At 54.0% G+C, this 19,090-nt stretch overlaps 1 protein-coding gene across 6 annotated transcripts in view; it reads left to right on the top strand.

Annotated features, from left to right (window-relative positions):
• The window catches only part of A4GALT (alpha 1,4-galactosyltransferase (P1PK blood group)), a 28,708-nt gene extending 23,947 nt beyond the window's left edge, over positions 1-4,761 (top strand). The window contains exons 2-3 of one of the 6 annotated variants that reach the window (XM_007975987.3): positions 1,114-1,756; positions 2,898-4,761. In XM_007975987.3, the coding sequence (XP_007974178.2) occupies positions 2,944-4,005 (1,062 nt within the window). In that variant the 5' untranslated portion in view covers positions 1,114-1,756; positions 2,898-2,943 and the 3' untranslated portion in view covers positions 4,006-4,761. The remainder of the gene's footprint in view (positions 1-1,113; positions 1,757-2,897) is intronic. The other 5 variants (XM_007975988.3, XM_007975989.3, XM_007975990.3 and 2 more) reach the window with 5 other exon arrangements.
• Positions 4,762-19,090: the final 14,329 nt, after the last annotated feature.

Consider the following 19,090-nt stretch of genomic DNA (forward strand, 5'->3'; position numbering starts at 1 on the left):
GCGATTTCGCTGCACTGCAACCTCCGCCTGCTGGGTTCAAGCAGTTCTCCTACCTCAGCCTCCTGAGTAGCTGGGATTACAGGCATGCACCACCACGCCTGGCTAATTTTGTATTTTTAGTAGAGACAGGGCTTCTCCATGTGGGTCAGGCTGGTCTCGAATTCCCCATCTCAAGTGATCCACCCGCCTTGGCCTCCCAAAGTGCTGGGATTACAGGTGTGAGCCATCGTGCCTGGCCCTTTTTTTTTTTTTTTTTTTCTTGAGACGGATTCTCACTCTGTCGCCCAGGCTGGAGTGCAGTGGTGCGATCTCTGCTCACTGCAAGCTCCGCTGTCTCCCGGGTTAACGCCATTCTCCTGCCTCAGCCTTCTTAGAAGCTGGGACTACAGGCGCCCACCACCATGCCCGGCTAATATTTTTTTGTATTTTCAGTAGAGACGGGGTTTCACCATGTTCACCAGGATGGTCTCGATCTCCTGACCTCATGATCTGCCCACCCCAGCCTCCCAAAGTGCTGGGATTACAGGCGTGAGCCACCGCGCCCAGCCTTTTTTTTTTTTTTTTTTTTTTTTTTTTGGAGACAGAGTCTGGCTCCGTCACCCAGGCTGGAGTACAGTGGCGCAACTCGGCTCACTGCAACCTCTGCCTCCCTGATTTTCAAGTGATTCTCCTGCCTCAGTCTCCTGAGTAGCTGGGATTACAGGTGCGCACCACCACACCTGGCTAATTTTTGTATTTTTGGAAGACACAAGGTTGCACCACATTGGCCAGGCTGGTCTTGAATTCCTGATCTCAAGTGATCCACCCGCCTCGGCCTCCCAAAGTGCTGGAATTACAGGCGTGAGCCACCACGCCTGGCCTCTTTGTCTGTTTCTAAATGGTGCCCCCACCAGACTGAGAACTCCTTCAGGGAAAGGCTGTGTCTGATTCTCCCCTTCTCCCAGGTACCAGTGCAGGGCCTGCCCCTGTTCCCTGAGTGTCCCCTGAGAGGTGGAGCGAGTGAATGTATCAGTGAACACATGAGCCCCAGGCCTGACCTGCCTGTGTGGCCAGGGGGACGAGGCCTCTGAGAGCCAGCGACTTGTCTCACTCTCTTCTTGCCATCTTTTGCAGATGGATTTGCAGCCACTGCAAGTGTGTGGAAGGGCCATGTTCATGTTGGCAAAGAAGGTCGGCTGCTGAGCCAGGGCGTGTCTCCCGGAGGCCTGCAGACTGCCAGGATCCCCACCTCTTTGCAATGGGCTGCCCAGGCTGGTCAGTTACCAGCCAGTGACATCGTTGAGGTTCCCGGCTCTCTACCCTGGGAAGAGCCCAGCCTAAGTTACGAAGCCCCAGGCTCCCAGTACCACTCTCAGCCTGTGTGAGATTGCCACCCCACCTTCTGCCTATCTTTGGAAGGGGACCAACTCTCAGTTCCCCTTAGCGACCAGGTTGCACCCAGTCCCTTGACTTCGTGCCCAGGTTTCCTGGCACCTAAAGTAGAAACGATGCAACTGCCCCCTGGGCTTGCTGAGGGCCAGCGGGGGTGTGAGTTTGCCATGGAGCATAGAAGTCACTGAGTTAATGGTGATCCCGCTGGCTGTTAACATCGATACAGTTCAGGTCAGCATGCACCAAGTTCCTCCAACACACCAGGTACATTGGCTAGCCACTTCTTCCAGGCAGGGCGGTGCAGTGATGAGAGCAGGGACCCTGGCCAGGTGGCCTGGGACCTAACCCCTGCACTGTCACTGCTGGCTGTGGGACTCTGCACAAGGTACTGTACTTCTATGCCTCAATTTCCTCATCTGTGGGGTGGGGGTGGTAATTGCCACCCCATAGGGTGGTTATAAGGGGCCACACATGTTCCTATGTGTGAGATGCTGAGAAAGTCACCCGGTATGGACAGCCAGTATTTACAGAATTATGAACGAATGAATGTTACCCTTTAGTGGGTTCCAGCGTCCTGTCCTGCTGGTGGGAAGACTGAGGCTCAGAGAGCTCCGTAACTTGCCCCAGGTCACACAGCCGGTTCAGGCAGAGTTGGGGTCTCATGCCTCCTAGGTGTTCACACAGTCTTTTCCCCAGGAGCATGGTCCAAGCCTGCTGCTCCCCCAACCACCTGAGAGGTACCTGGGCATGTTCTTGCACTGGCCAAGCGCACATCACCAGGAAAGAGAGGTCTAAGGGCAGTAGTACCAGTCAGCATCATGGCCTAAGGCACAACCTCCCAGTTTCTTTCCCACCTGTGTCTATGAAAAGCACAGCCCAGGGTCTGGGCTGGGCAGCCAGGGGGCCAAGAGACCCCCTTGTGTCTGGAGCAAAGGTCTCTGGGATGCGGTAGGCATCCCATGTGCCTGGAACAAGCGCCCTGTGAGTGCACCTGCTGGGCCAGCCCTTAGCAAGCCAGTGCCTGGGCCTGCCAGAGCCCCAGGCCTCATGCTGAATGTCCTCAGGACCCCTCAGTGGCCTGTCCTTGGATGAGCCCCAGGCCTGGTTCATGGAGCTGAGGCGGGCATGAGCTGGGCCTCAAATCCCAGGCTGCCAATCCTAACAGAGCCCTGTGTGTCACATGGTGAAGCCATCACTTCTGACAGTCCTTATGCGGACCAGACTCTGGCCTGGGCCTGTAATGGTTACACACCATGGGTGGCACTGGCCTGGTCCTTGGGGGAGCTTACAGGTGTGTCACAGAGAGTGGAAGGGACCCTGCTCAGACCCCAGTCTATGGCCCACTGTGCTCCCATTTCGTAGGTGAGCAGCCAGCAGGCTGGGGTTCAAGCCTTGACCCCTGTGGGCCTGGGAGTCCATGGGCTTGGAAGCCAGCCTTGGCTCTGGCTGATGTTCACCAGAAGCATTTTCCCTGTGGGTCGGGAATGCCAATGGCCTCCCTGATGGCGGGTGCTCATCTCTTGCAGACCAGCCGGTTCCTGCTGGAAGCTCCTGGTCTGATCTGGGGAGACCATGTCCAAGCCCCCCGACCTCCTGCTGCGGCTGCTCCGGGGCGTCCCAAGGCAGCGGGTCTGCACCCTGTTCATCATCGGCTTCAAGTTCACGTTTTTCGTCTCCATCATGATCTACTGGCATGTTGTGGGAGAGCCCAAGGAGCAAGGGCAGCTCTATAACCTGCCAGCAGATATTCCCTGCCCCACCTTGGCACCCCCCGCCCTACCCTCCCACGGCCCCGCTCCGGGCAACATCTTCTTCCTGGAGACTTCAGATCGGACCAACCCCAACTTCCTGTTCATGTGCTCCGTGGAGTCGGCCGCCAGAACTCACCCCGAATCCCACGTGCTGGTCCTGATGAAAGGGCTTCCAGGTGGCAACGCCTCCCTGCCCCGGCACCTGGGCATCTCACTTCTGAGCTGCTTCCCGAATGTCCACATGCTCCCGCTGGACCTGCAGGAACTGTTCCGGGACACACCCCTGGCCGGCTGGTACGCGGCTGTGCAGGGGCGCTGGGAACCGTACCTGTTCCCCGTGCTCTCCGACGCCTCCAGGATCGCACTCATGTGGAAGTTCGGCGGCATCTACCTGGACACCGACTTCATTGTTCTCAAGAACCTGAGGAACCTGACCAACGTGCTGGGCACCCAGTCCCGCTACGTCCTCAACGGCGCCTTCCTGGCCTTCGAGCGCAGGCACGAGTTCATGGCGCTGTGCATGCGGGACTTCGTGGACCACTACAACGGCTGGATCTGGGGTCACCAGGGCCCGCAGCTGCTCACGCGGGTCTTCAAGAAGTGGTGCTCCATCCGCAGCCTGGCCGAGAGCCACGCCTGCCGCGGCGTCACCACCCTGCCCCCCGAGGCCTTCTACCCCATCCCGTGGCAGGACTGGAAGAAGTACTTTGAGGACATCAACCCCAAGGAGCTGCCACAGCTGCTCAATGCCACCTATGCTGTCCACGTGTGGAACAAGAAGAGCCAGGGCACGCGGTTCGAGGCCACGTCCAGGGCACTGCTCGCCCAGCTCCATGCCCGCTACTGCCCCACGACACACAAGGCCATGAAGATGTACTTGTGAGAGGCCTGCGAGGCCACCTTCCTGACCCGCTCCTGATGGAGGGGGCACTTGGCCACCCTTCCTGGGGAGGCAAGATTGGGGCCCAGGAGAGGGAGGCCTGGGCTGCCACTGGGCTTAGGCTGGCTGTTGAGGAGCTGAGGGAGCAGGTCCAGTGGGAGGCTGTGGACACCCCCAGGACAGTGTCCTGTCTGGAGGCAGGGCTGACCCGTGGTGTCAGAGCCTGCAGAGTGAGCTCAGTGAGCGCCCCAGGCCTTCTAGACAACAGGCAGGAAGGATGAACCTCAGGGCACCCCTCGGGTGGCACAGGAAGCCAGACAGTTGGGGCAGAGGTGCCCACAAGGGCAGAGGCCGGTGCTAAGGGGATGGGGAAGGAAGGACGAGGTTCCCAGAGAGGAGAGGAGGCTGTTGGTAGGAAAGCGGCAGCGATGGGGGAGACCCAGCCCTAAGGACCGGGTGTGGAGTAGCTTTTCTCTTTTCTGGTTTTGGTTCCTCTTTCGGAGGGGCCAGCAGGGACTGAGTGGGCAGAGGCCTGGCAGTGCCAGCCCGGGGAGCCCCTTAGGGGCAGCCCCTCCTGCCCACCCCATCCTTCCTCCTCTCCAGAGATGCCAGGGGGGCGCGTATGCTCTGCCCCTTCCCTCTGACGGGGGCTGGGTGGGGAGGCTCTTTAGGCTCAGGAGAAGCATTTTAAAGAAACCCCCTTCCCATTATAAACACAGGAGAATAATCAACAGAATAAAAGTGACCCACTGTCACCTCGGTCCTTGTGATTGGTGAAGTGTGTTCAGGCTCACAGCCTCCTCCGCCCCATTCTTCTGATGGGGAAGCCACTGGGTGGACAGGTGGTGGCTTCGCCGAGGTCTCACAACCTGCCCAGCACAGAGAGCCTGGGACCTGTCTCCTAGCCCCAGCGTCCCTGGTGATGGAGCGGGGAATGAGGGGAGCTTGTTTTTCCCTCTTCCTTTTTCAAGGCTCGCAAACACCCGAGGTTGGGTCCCACCAGCACACCCCCCGATGACAAGCCTGAATCTGTTTAACATAAATGGGAGCAAATGTGGACACTGAGGAGCCCACCACCCATCCAGGGAGGGGTCCATTGAGGGAGCTGTGAGGGCCTGTGGGGTTCCTCTGGCCTCCACCTGGATGCCTGGCTGAAATCCCGGGAGGGTCCTGAAGTACTGTGTGGGCGGCTCCAGGACTGGGCCATAGGAATATCTGATCCCCACAGGGCGAGACCCCAGCTGGTTCGCATTGTGGAAGCTGCCTAGGCGTTCCCACCAGGCTGGAGGAGAGCTCCCCACCAGGACTGGGGGTGCTGCCAGGAGCACTGGGGCCCAGCGGGCTGCTGTTTGGCAACTGAAGGGGGAGGCATTCATTGGCCTCCGTTTTCTGCCCACAGACCGTCTCGGGCAGCATGAGAAGGAGGTGAGCTTCCTGGCTCTTTAGGGGTATTCAAGAGCAGATAATGTGTTGTTTTCTTTTTTTTTTTCTTGAACTCCTGACCTCGGGTGAGCCACTGCACCTGGCCCAAGTTTTGTTTTTGGTAAATACAAAGGGTTGTTAAGTCAGTGATTTCTCCAGCCACAGCAGCATTACAAATGAGCAGGTTTTACTTAAATGATACAAATCATATACTAACTATATATGTATGTGAACAAACGAGATGACCTTTTAGAGTCCAGCGTTGTTTAGTCATTTGACCATTATACAGTGAGTGCCTACTCGGTGCCAGCATGAGGTCAGGAGTTCAAGTCCAGCCTGGCCAATATAGTGAAACCCTGTCTCTACTAAAAATACAAAAATTAGCCAGGCATGGTGGTGGGCACCTGTAATCCCAGCTACTTGGGAGGCTGAGGCAGGAGAAACGTTTGAACCTGGGAAGCAAAGGTTGTAGTGAGCTGAGATCGTGCCGCTGTGCTTCAGCCTGGGTGACAAGAGCAAGACTCCATCTCAAAAAAAAAAAGGCCTGGCGTGGTGGCTCATGCCTGTAACCCCAGCACTTTGGGAGACCAAGGTGGGCAGATCATAATGTCAGGAGTTCAAGACCAGTCTGACCAATATGGTGAAACCCCATCTCTACTAAAAATACACAAACTAGCCAGGCGTGATGGGGGGCGCCTAGAGTCCCAGCTACTCAGGAGGCAGAGGCAGAATTGCTTGAACCTGGGAAGCGGAGGTTGCCGTGAGCTGAAATCACACCACTGCACTACAGCCTGGGTGACAGACCGAGATTTCATCTCAAAAAAAAAAAAAAAAAGAAAAAAGGGGCCGGGCACGGTGGCTCAAGCCTGTAATCCCAGCACTTTGGGAGGCTGAGATGGGCGGATCACGAGGTCAGGAGATAGAGACCATCCTGGCGAACACAGTGAAACCCCGTCTCTACTAAAAAATACAAAACACTAGCCGGGCGAGGTGGTAGGCTCCTGTAGTCCCAGCTACTTGGGAGGCTGAGGCAGGAGAATGGTGTAAACCTGGGAGGCGGAGCTTGCAGTGAGCCGAGATCGCACCACTGCACTCAGCCTGGGCGACAGAGCGAGACTCTGTCTCAAAAAAAAAAAAAAAAAAAAAAAAAGGAAATTATGTGCATAAATGTCTGCTTAGGGCAGAGAGGTGGGTGGGAAATGCCAGTTCCCAGGGAGGATGCTGTTGACTCCTATTCCATGGCCATTCTCCTCTCCCTTCTTTCTGGCTAAGGAAACCCCAATTTTCTTCGACCCTCAGGTAACTCAGGCCTGTAGAGGAAGTGGGCCTTCTCTAGGCCTGGGAGTGAATCTCCTTTGGTCTAAGCCAGTCCCTTCCTAGTAATTGGAGTGGAAATGGGCATGTAATGCTATTCTGGCCAATGAGAGGGCAAGTCAGCTGGAAAAGGGGGCTCTGAGAAAATTTCCACAGGCAAGAAAGCAACATTTCTTTTCTGCGTTTGGCATAAGGGTGTAATGCTCCAAGCAATGGCAGCCATTCTGGGGCCATGAGGTGACAAGTCTGAGATCAAAAGTCACCACACTGCATCCTTGAAGACATGAAGACCTCAAGGAGCTGCTGAGTTAACCAGCCTTGGAGGCGCCCTATCCTAACTCCTTGTCTCGTGTGTTAGATGCTATCTACTGTCCTCGAGAGTCTTTTCTTCCTGTGGTCCTTAGTAATAGAACACACTGAGTTCTAGGCAGACATGCCACCTCCCCTTGGCAGCTGGCTGTGGCCATGTGACTAAGTCCAGGCCAATGGGATGTGAGCAGGAGTGATGCCTGCAACTCATGTATGATCTTCAAGACATCTGCTGTGGGCACTCTGCCCTGCTTCCCACTGGCTGGCGCATGGCAGCAACTGGAGCAAAGGTTTTGCAGGGCACATTTTGGGGTTGGCAGAGTGGCCCCAGTAGCCTTGGAGCCCTCACCTTGGGATTGTAATGCGAGACAGAAACAATCTCTTTTTTTTTCTTTTTGAGGTGGAGTTTGACTCTTGTCGCCCAGGCTGGAGTGCAATGGTGTGATCTCGGCTCACCGCAACCTCTGCCTCCCGGGTTCAAGCGATTCTTCTGCCCCAGCCTCCCGAGTAGCTGGGATTACAGGTGTGTGTCGCTACACCCAGCTAATTTTGTATCTTTGGTAGAGACAGGGTTTCTCCATGTTGGTCAGTCAGGCTGATCTCAAACTCCCGACCTCAGGTGATCTGCCCGCCTTGGCCTCCCAAAGTTCTGGGATTATAGGCATGAGCCACTGCGCCTGATCTAATTTTTATATTTTTGTAGAGATGGGATTTCACCATGTTGGCCAGGCTGGTCTCAAACTCCTGACCTCAGGTTATCTGCCTACCTTGGCCTCCCAAAGTGCTGGCATTATAGGAACGAGCCACTGCACCCGGCCTGGTCTCGCTTCTCTCCTTGGAAGTTGGTGGGGCCGGGGCCGGGTTCTGATTTTTGGCGGTGACTACAGCTGGGAGGAGTGTCTCCCTCCAAGCCCACGTCTCACCTCCCCCTGGTTTCCTGCTGCTGCTGCTGCTGCACCCGCCCTGGAAGGGGATGCTTCTCCCCCCGACCCCACACCCCCCACCGCAGCACAGATCACACCTGAGTCCAGGGCCTGTGGTCAGGGCCTGAAGCCTGGTCCCACCCTGACCCCCAACCTCACAGCGGAATTCCGAGCACGCCTTGCATTGGGCTGATCCAAGTCAGAACAAGCAGAGAAGTAGGAACAAGTGAACCATGAAACCAGACTTCCAGGAACACAGGGCTCACTCATCCCCAATCTCTGTTAGGCACTCAGATGGAGGACATTACAATTTAATATTTAAACAAGAAGTTGAATATTGATACGCCAGCCAGGCGGAATTATTTTCCTTCCCTAGAGCTGCTGGGGAAACGACTCCCTGCTTGCCTGTGCCTGGCCCTCTGGGAAGATTCGTAAATAACCGACAGGATGCCGGCCCCAGGCCATGCAGTGCCCCTCGCCCCCAGTAAAGGATGGGTCCACATCTTTCTCAGTCCTGGCCAAAAACGTCTGTGAACACACCCACTAGAAACAAACCAGGAACAAACCGCTGCTCTGAGGATCTGATTACATTTCCCCAGGGCAGGTTTCCGCCAGAGCGACCGCCCCTCCCTCCTTTCCCAGAACTCAGTTGCCCAACAACTGTTCTGGCTCCTGCTCCTGAGGCGGGGGCAGCCTGAGGAACCAGGGCCTCAGGCGACAGCCAGCTCTGTTAGGCAGGGGCAGAGCGAAGTGCAAGGTCTCTCTGGAATCCCCCAAGGCAGAGGGCAGGAGCCAGACTCCTCCGGTAGCTGTGGGGGCTCGGAAAGGGACATTAGATTCTGGTCTGCGGCTGTTGGCACAGGGAGGTGAAGAATGGCACTGCCACTCGAGGCAGGCACTGGACCCCTTCCCGGCTCCCCAGCCAGCCTCCTTCCTACTGTGCGCACAGAACAGTGAAGGTCTGGGTTCAAATCCCAGCACTGCCACCTACTTGCTGAGCCTCTGTTTCTCCGCGTGGAAAGTGGAGGTGTGATAATAACACCACTGCGTCGTAGAGAACGTGCTCTAATGCCAGGGGCTGGGCTCGGCTGGCTCATTTGATCATTACAACCATGCTGGGAGGGGGCACCACCCATCTCTTTGCAAAAGAGGAGACATACAACTCTGGCCAGGGGTCGGAGGCCAGGAGGGAGGGTCAGAGGATCTTCGGGACTTAGGCCCATTGCTCCCAGCCCAGAGGTGCAAGAGCACAGCACCATGATGGGCAGAGGCTGGGGTCCTCACCTGGCCGGGTGGTGTGGCGGTAGTGGGCACCTTCTGGCCTTTCTCCTGTTACCGCTGCCCTGCCTGTGCCCGTCCTCACTGCCTCTGTGTTCTCTAGGATGCTACTCTTATTTCTGGCCAGCTGAATCCTGGCCCATTTACAGCAGTTGCATTAAGAGGCTGGGCTGAAGCCAAGTGCGGTGGCTCACGCCTGTAATCCCAGCACTTTGGGAGGCCGAGGCGGGCAGATCACTTAAGGTCAGGAATTCAAGACCAACCTGGCAAACATGGTGAAACTCCATCTCTACTAAAAATACAAAAATCAGCTGGGCGTGGTGGCGCGTGTTTGTAATTCCAGCTACTTCGGAGGCTGAGGCACAAGAATTGCTTGAACCCAGGAAGTGGAGGTAGCAGCAAGCTGAGATGGTGCCACTGCACCACCACCCAGGCTGGAGTGTGGTGGTGCAATCATGGCTCTCTGCAGCCTCAAATTCCTGGGCTCAAGAGATCCTCCCACCTCAGCCTCTCAAGTAGCTGGGACTACAGTCATGGACCACCACACCCGCCCAGCTAATTTTTAACTTTATTTGTAGAGTCGGGATTTTGCCATGTTGCCTTGGCTGGTCTCAAATTCCTGGCCTCAAGGGATCCACCTGCCTTGGCCTCCCAAAGTGCTAAGATTACAGGCATGCGCTACTACGCCTGGGCTGGTTATTGTTTCTTGATCTGGTGCTGGTTAAGTAGTGTGTAATTTGCTGAAAATTCACCGATTTTAGACTTAGGGTTTGTGGACTTCAAGAACATGTACATGAACAACAAGACAGAGGCCGTGAGGGTGAAGGAGGGGGCGGTTGGAGAGATACTTGGGCCAGGGAACAGGGCTGGATGTTGGGGATCTAGGGTGTAGCCTGGCTTCTGGCCGAGTGGCTGGAGAGATGGGAAGATGAGCAGATGAGACACTCAGCTGAGTCTGAATGCAAGGGGCCCCCCCGAGATGTGGCTCCCGGGGACCCAGATTGAGGAGCTGACCTTAAGGTGATGGGAAGTGCTGCCGTAGGAAGGAGGGCTTGTTCTGGGCGAGGGAGCTGAATAAGGGGCATGAGCACCCATTCTAGGGGCTGCCTCCCCCCCAAGAGAGTGGGTCCTGGAGGAGGGCTAGGGGAGATGGGGAGAGGACCAGAGCCAGCAGTGTCCAAGGAGTGAGCAGGGTAGCAGGGAGAAGTTCTGGAGCTGCTGCTGACATGGGGCCTCGGGAAAGAGAACCAAAAGCTGGGGCCCTCAGAGCCCCCTATGTCAGCAGCGCCAGGCACCCTGGCCTGGGACAAAGGAAGCAAGTGGCCACACCCACCTGTTTATAGAAGGGTCTGGCAGGGATCAGGGAGGCCTTACAGGGGCCCTGGGGGAGCGGATGACGAAGGCTCTGCCAGGTCTTTGCCAGCCCCGCCCATACCCTCAGAGCAGAGACCGCATCTGGGACAGATGCGGTCAACTGTCCAACTGCACCGTGCAGGCATAGCTGGGCCTAGGAGCAGGGGCTTGGGTCCATCTGTGCTCTGTGGACTGAGGGAGCTTTTTCTTCTCTGGCCTTGCTGTCCTTTCCTGTGGAATAGGAGACCCCATTTGTCTCTGCCATGAGACCACGTACTCCTCCTGGAGCCCAGGGTGGGGTTCCCTCTTGGCCCCAACCCAGTCCAGGGTTGGATAGGACACGCCTGCTTACTGAGGGGTGAATAAATGAGAAACTCACGTCCCCAGAGGCTGAGGGACCTGCACAAACCCCAGGCCTCCTCCTGGCCACTCAGACCCCTCTGATGTTGCCCTAAAGACCTCAGGGACTCCAGGTGCAGTGGCTCACACCTGTAGCCCCAGCACTTTGGGAGGCCAAGGCAGGTGGATTACTTGAGGCCAGGAGTTCAAGACCAGCGTGGCCAACATGGCGAAACTCTATCTCTCCTAGAAATACAAAAATTAGCCGGGCATGGTGGCAGGTGCCTGTAATCCCAGCTACTCAGGAGGCCGAGGCAGGAGAATTGCTTGAACCCAGGAGGCAGAAGTTGCAGTAACTGAGATCACACCACTGCACACACCAGCCTGGGCAACAGTGCGAGACTCCATCTCAAAAAAAAAAAAGTCTCAGTGCCCCCAACAGCAGGGGCTGCCCAGCCTGGCCAACATGGTCAAACCCCGTCTCTACCAAAAATACAAAAATTAGCAGAGTGTCGTGGCGAGCGCCTGTAATCCCAGCTACTCAGGAGGCTGAGGCAGAGACTTGCTTGAACCCAGGAGCAGAGGTTGCAGTGAGCCGAGACCACACCACTGCACTCCAGCCTGGGTGACAGAGCAAGATTCCACCTCAAAAAAAAAAAAAAAAATTAGCTGGGCATGTTGGCAGGTGGCTGTAATCCCAGCTACTTGGGAGGCTGAGGCAGGAGAATTACCTAAACCCAGGAGGCGGAGGTTGCAGTGATCCAATATCATGACATTGCACTCCAGCCTGGGCAACAAGAGTGAAACTCCATCTCAGGAAAAAAAAAAAAGAAAGAAAAGAAAAGAAAAGAAACTCAAGAGAGAGTTAATTGGCCTGGCGTGGTGGCTCACGCCTGTAATCCTCGCACTTTGGGAGGCTGAGGTGGGCGGATCACGAGGTCAGGAGATCGAGACTATCCTGGCTAACACGGTGAAACCCCATCTCTACTAAAAAAAAAAATACAAAAAATTAGCCGGGCGTGGTGGCGGGCGCCTGTAGTCCCAGCTACTCAGGAGGCTGAGGCAGGAGAATGGCATGAACCCGGGAGGCGGAGCTTGCAGTGAGCCGAGATCGCGCCACTGCACTCCAGTCTGGGAGACACAGTGAGACTCCATCTCAAAAAAAAAAAAAAAAAAAAAAAAAAAGTTGATTGAGGATGTGCTAACCACACTTGAGAGATCCCTTGGAGGGCTGCCCTGCAGTGTCATGGACAGAATGTTTTTCTAGCAGCTGATAGAACAGGCCACAAACTCCCTGTGAGATCTGAGCAAGTCACATCTTCTTGGAGCCTCAGTTTCTTCATCTGCAAAGCTGGGCAGGGAACCAGGGACCCTTTACCCAGTTTCTGGCCCTAAAATTCCTGTTTGGATAGAGATCTTCAGGGGTCTCGGGATGTGGCCATAGGCCCTTTGTGAGGCATGGGTGGGATCTGGGATCGGGGGTTTGGAAGCCTGTGTCAGGGCTCGGGAGGAAAGATCCAGATGCAGCCCACAGAGCCACGAGAGGGCATCTATGCCAGGAGGCCACATCCCAAAGTCCAGAGGCAGTGGAGGCCCATGTGATGTCCCTGGGCGGCAGCATGGTCCAGGGGAAAGTGTCTACCATGTGCTACCTCACCCAGCCCTCTGACGTGGGTATCATGATTGTCATTTTGCCAAAGAGGAAATGGGTGCCCAGAGAGGGCAAGTGTATTTGCAGAGTCACACAGCTGCGTCTAGGGCGTCTTCAGCTTCTGCCATCCGGAACAGCGGCAGCAGCTCAATCTTGAGCCCAGAACAACTCCCACCTCCAGCCTGGCCCCATGGTCCTCTTCTGTCGTCTGTCTATCCTGGACCCTCTGCGTAGAGCACGTCTGTCTCCCGGCAGGCTGTGGGCATCTCAAGGACAGGACCGGGTTGTAGGATAACCCCTTTCACCGGCTACAGGATTTTACCTTCCACAGAGCACTCTCCCTCCCTCTTCTGCACAGAACCCTGAAGGGCAGATATGAGCCCCGTGTGACCCAGGAGAACCCGGAGGCCCTGAGAAGTTGGAGGCCTTGCCCGAAGTTCACAGCTCCTAGGAGGCAGGGCCACAGTCCAGGTCTGTCTGACCCAGGCCTGGGCTTATGTTGTGCTCCACCCTCCCTCAGATAAACCCAAGAAGGGCCAACTTGCTAATGGGGAAATGTGGGGCCACAAGACCACCCCTCTTTCCACACAGTCACATGCAAGCCGCAGTCAGGTCCATTCCGTCAGGGAAAGTCCAGACTGTTAGAAGCCAAGAGACTGACTGTAATGTGGGCATCCAGGCAGAGTGAAGCCCTGGGGAGTAAGTTCCCCTAGCTCGCCCTCCTGCTGGCAACCATGCCCAGGGCCTGGCCTGGCCTGGCCTCCCTGGCTGCTCTGAGAGGCCTGGCCCTGGCTCTGCAGATGCTGGAGCCAGCGGAGGCATCTGGATCCCATGAGCTGGTTTGAGCAGAACGGCCTCAACAGCCCCCAGAGAGCCCCCCTCGCCCCTGGCTGCGCTGATGTAACTCCCATCTGTCCCCAGCCCAAGCAGCTCCCAAGGATGGAAAGTGTGAATCCTCAGGGAGGGTTGTCTAGAGGCCCTGGGCTGGACGGGGATCCCATGCTGACCGGTGGACACGGCCCCAAATCCCCCTCCACTGCACTTGCTGCTCTGTGTTGCCTGTAAGCACCTCCCCCATCAGACGGTGAGCTCCTCCAGGATAAGAACTGTGTCTGATTGATCTGTGAGCTGCCAGCATCTCCCTGCCTGGGACCTGGCACAAAGGAAATGTCAGGCGACTGCTAAGTGAATGAGTGAAGGGATGAATGGATGAAGCATCATCTCTACAGATCGGCCAGGGTCCAGTTAGGAAAACAGGAACCTTGTGAGTTATTTTACCATAAAGTATTTAATGTGTAGGGAGTTAGCTAAAGAGGCATTGACCAAGCCATAAAGAGAACCCTGAAGGCATGAGAGAATGTCACCTCCAAGAAGCAGCTGCCACACCAGAGGGGGCGAGATGAAGACATGGGAGCTACTAGAGCCTAGAAGCTTGGAGGGGGTGCCCGGGGCTAGAATTCACACCTCTAGGCAGGGCACAGTGGCTCACACCTGTAATCCCAGCATTTTGGGAGGCCAAAGCAGGTGGATCACTTGGGGCCAGGAGTTCAAGACCAGCCTGGCCAACATGGTGAAACCCCGTCTTTACTAAAATAAATACAAAAAATTAGCTGAGCATGGTGGCGGGTGCCTGTAGTCCCAGCTACTTGGGAGACTGAGGTAGGAGAATCGCTTGAACCTGGGAGACAGAGGTTGCAGTGAGCCGAGATAGCACCACTGCATTCCAGTCTGGGTGACAGAGTGAGACTCTGGCTCAAAAAAGAAGTCACACCTCGGAGGAGGAGAGGCTGCCCAGCCTCAGGATCTTGGAGAAGGGACCCCACCCTGAGGCAGCACTCAGGCCTCAAAGGAGGGAGTGCCAGAGTCTCTGAGCAGCTGGTTCTCAGAGCATGGAGAAAACTTTAAAACTGGAGCTGTGTGCCACTGCTGACTGAAGGGCCATCAGCTGGGTGATTTTGGCAGGACACTGAGCAAATGAGGAATAAGTCCTTCCTCCCTCCCCCAGCCTTCCAGTCTCTCTCTAGTCCCTCCTGTTGGTAGAGCACAACAGGCTGCCAGATGGCAAAGGAGACACGCAGTGTGCAGAGGCTCCCACCCGAGCAGGAGGCCGGGAGCCCAGCCCCATGGCATGGGCGGCCCCACTAACACAGGTGCACCTCCATCAACAGTAACAAGCTTGTCATGCTTCTGCTTCGAGGGACAGACCTTCTCTTCCTAGAAAGATACTTTCACCCTCTTCCCACAACAGAGACACAAAGTCCCAAGGGTCACTGTATCCATCTCTGGGAAAGGTTAATTACTCTCCAAGTCAACCTCACCTGTGTGTTCTGCAATCTAAAGAATACATTTTAGGCTGGGCACTGTGTGGCTCACACCTGTAATCCCAGCACTTTGGGGAGCCGAGGCAGGAAGATCCCTTGAGCCCAGGAGTTTGAGACCAGCCTGGGCAACATGGCAAAAGCCCATCTTGGCAAAAAATACAAAAATTAGCCGGGCATGGCAGCGTATGCCTGTAATTCCAGCTATTCAGGTGGCGGAGGCATGAGAATTGCTTGAACCCAGAAGGCGGAGGTTGCAGTGAGCAGAGGTTGCAGTGAGCCGAGATCACATCACTGCATTCCAGCCTGGTTGACAGTTCCAGCCTGGGTGACAGAGTGAGACTCTGTCTCAAAAATAAAGAAGGAAGGGAGGGAGGGAGGGAGAGAAGAAGGAAAGAAAGGAAAGAAGGAAGGAAGGAAGAAGGAAAGAAAGAGAAAAGAAAGAAAGAAAAGAAAAAGAAAGAAAGGGGAGAGAAAGAAAGAAAAAGAGAAGGAAGGAAGGAAGAAAGGAAGGAAAGAAAGAAGGAAGGGGCCGGGCACGGTGGCTTATACCTGTAATCCCAGCAATTTGGGAGGCCACGGCGGGTGGATCACAAGGTCAGTAGATCGAGACCATCCTGGCTAACTCGGTGAAACCCTGTCTCTACTAAAAATTCAAAAAATTAGCTGGGCATGGTGGCAGGCACCTGTAGTCCCAGCTACTTGGGAGGCTGAGGCGGGAGAATGGTGTGAACCCGGGAGGCCGAGCTTGCAGTGAGCGGAGATCACACCACTGCACTCCAGCCTGGGTGACAGAGCGAGACTCTGAAAAAAAAAAAAAGAGAGAGGGAGGGAGGAAGGAAGGAAACAAAGAAGAAAGAAAAGAAGAAGGAAGGCAGGAAGGAAGGAAGGAAGAAAGAAAGGAGAAAAGAAAGAAAGAAAGAAAGAAAGGAAAGAAAAGAAAAAAGGTACAGATGTATAGGCTGGGGATGGTGGCTCACACCTATAATCTTAGCACTTTGGGAGGCCAAAGCAGGTGGATTCCTTGAGCTCAGGAATTCGAGACCAGCCCTGGCAACATGGCAAAACCCTGTCTCTAAATAAATAAATAAAATAATTAATTAAATATATATAAAAATTATATAATACATTTTAAACTTAATCACCAACATCAATGCTGAAATAAATCAGGGGAAGGAGGAAGAGAGAAGATAATAGGAAGTTAGGAGGGGAGAAGAGTGAGGAGGAGGAAAAGAAGAAATGTATGTATGTATGTGTAAAATACATACATACACGTGTATGTGTGCGCACATGCATTATTTTCTGTGTGTGTGCATGCGTGTTTAGTTCAGTGGATAAGGAGCCTAACATGGCCAGGTGGCAATCTTAGCTTCCGACTAAGCGGAACCATTGTTGTCTGCTGGTAGAAACACCCCTCTGTTGGGGACCAAGACCTTTACCCAACAGAGCTCCAAGCTTCAGGAACCGGAAATGACAATTCTGTGGGTGATGACTTGGTGCAGTCATGATTCCTGGCTGTGTGTTCTGTCATGGAATGTGCGGGTCTCTGAGTCACCACACACTGTATCCTACAAGACAGAGCCTCATCTTTTCAGTGTGTTGCCTCCCAACTGGGATTGTACCTGAGCCTTCAGGAGGTCATGCCACCATCCTGCTGTACCAGCTGTTTCTGGGTAGAGGGGTATCTCAGAGACAATAAGAGCCTACTCTGCCCTGGAAGGTCCTCCACTGGGTCATGGATGAAGCCCACCCAGCAGTCCTCACCTGTGCTGCTGAACCAGGCTGGGGGTTAAAGGCAAAGGGTGGGGGTTGGGTGGTGGAACATCACCTTTGACCCCAGCTTGGTCTAAAGTCCCCAAATGTGATCCCCTCCTGGCTAAAATATCGGGGGGAGTTCATTCTACTTGAGTCTGGGAGGAAACAACAGGAATTGATCACTGTGAAGGCTCAGTGAGAAACAAGAAATGTACACCTCCACAACCCTCCAGGGTAATATTCCAAATAAAGAGGATGACGTCCCACGACAATGTGAATGCACTGAACACTCCTGAACTGTACACTTACACTTGGCCAGAAGGATCGATTTTTATGTCTTGTATATTTTACCACAATTTTTTTGTGTTTTGAGACAGGGTCTTGCTCTGTCACCCAGGCTAGGGTGCAGTGGCTCAAAATGCCTCCCAGAGTGCTGAAATTACAGGCATGAGTTACTGCACCTGGTCTTATTATTTTTTAATAGAGACAGGGTCTTGCTATGTTGCTGAGACTGGTCTCTAACTCCTGGCCTCAACAAATCCTCCTGCATCAGCCTCTCAAAGTGTAGAAATTACAGAAGTGAGCCACTGCACCAGGCTTGTTTTACCATAATTAAATTAAAATAATAATAATGAGATGGGAAGTGTGAGGTATTTTCACACTGCTATGAAGGAATACCCTAGACTGGGTAATTTATCAGATGAGATTGGGCATATTCAGGGTGGTACAGTCATCCATGACACTGGGTAATTTATAAAGAAAAGAAGTTTAATTGACTCACACTTCTGCATGGCTAGGTAGGCCTCAGGAAACTTACAACCATGGCAGAAGGCACCCCTTCACAAGGCGGCAGGAGAGAGAATGAGCACTAGCAAGGGAAATGCCAGACACGTAAAACCATCAGATCTCATAAGACACACTCATTATGAGAACAGCATGGGAGAAACTGCCCTCCATGATCCAGTTACTTCTACTTGGTCCCGCTCTTTACATGTGGGGATTATTACAATTCAAGGTGAGATTTGAGTGGGGATACAGAGCCAAACCATATCATTCTGCCTCTAGCTCCTCCCAAATCTCTTCTCCTCACATTTCAAGACACAATCATGCCCTTCCAACAGTCCCCCAAAGTCTAAACAAAGTCCCCAAAGTCTACACCCAGTATTAACCCAAAAGTCCAAGTCCAAAGCCTCATCTGAGACAAGGCAAGTCCCTTCTGCCTATGAGCCTATAAAATCAAAAATGGGTTAGTCATTTCCTTCCTAACACAATGCAGGTACAGGCATTGGGTAAATTCACCCATTCAAATGGGAGAAACTGGCCAAAATAAAGGGGCTATAGACCCCATGGAAGTCTGAAATTCAATAGGGAAGTCATTGAACCTTTAACTTCCAAAATGATCTTCTTCAACTCCATGTCTTGCGTCCAGGTCATACTGATGCAAGAGATGGGCTCCCATGGCCTTGGACCACTCCATCCCTGTGTCTTTGCAGCGTATAGCTCCCCCTTCTGGCTGCTTTCACAGGTTAGTGTTGAGTGTTTGTGACTTTTTCAGGCACACAGTGCAAGCTGTTGGTGTATCTACCATTTTGGGGTCTGGAGGATGGTGGCCCTCTTCTCACAGCTGCTCTATGCAGTGCCCCAGTGGGGACTCTGTGTGGGGGCTCCAATCCTACCTTTCCCTTCTGCACTGCCCTAGCAGAGGTTCTCCATGAGGGCTCTGACCCTGCAACAAACTTCTGCCTGGACATCCAGGCATTTCTATACATCCTCTGAAATCTAGGCAGAGGTTCTCCAACCTCAGTTCTTGACTTCTGTGTACCTGCAGGCCCAATACTTTGTGTAAGCCACCAAGCCTTATGGCTTGCACCCTCTGAAGCAATGGCCTGACCTGACCTTGGCCCCTTTTAGCCATGGCAGGAGCTGAAACAGCTGGGACACAGGGCACTATGTCCCAAGGTGGCATAGAGCCTGGGACCCTGGGCCCAGCCCAGGAAACCATTTTTCTCTCCGAAGCCTCAGGTCATGTGATGAAAGGGGCAGCTGTGAAAGTCTCTGACATGCCCTGGAGACATTTTCCCCATTGTCTTGGTGGTTAATATTCAGCTCTTCATTAGGCAAATTTCTGCAGGCAGCTTGAATTTCTCCCCAGAAAATGGGTTTTTCTTTTCTATCACATTGTCAGGCTGCAAATTTCCCAAACTTTTATGCTCTACTTCCTCTTAAACACTTTGCCACTTAGAAACTTCTTCTGCCAGATACCCCAAATCATCTTTCTCAAGTTCAAAGTTCCACAGATCTCTAGGGCAGGAACAAAATGCTGCCAATCTCTTTGCTAAAGCATAGCAAGAATGACCTTTACCCCAGTTCCCAACAAGTTCTTCATCTCCATCTGAGATCACTTCAGCCTGGACTTCATTGTTCAT

Source organism: Chlorocebus sabaeus, chromosome 19 (assembly GCF_047675955.1).
Source record: "Chlorocebus sabaeus isolate Y175 chromosome 19, mChlSab1.0.hap1, whole genome shotgun sequence".
Taxonomy (NCBI): Eukaryota; Metazoa; Chordata; class Mammalia; order Primates; family Cercopithecidae; genus Chlorocebus; species Chlorocebus sabaeus.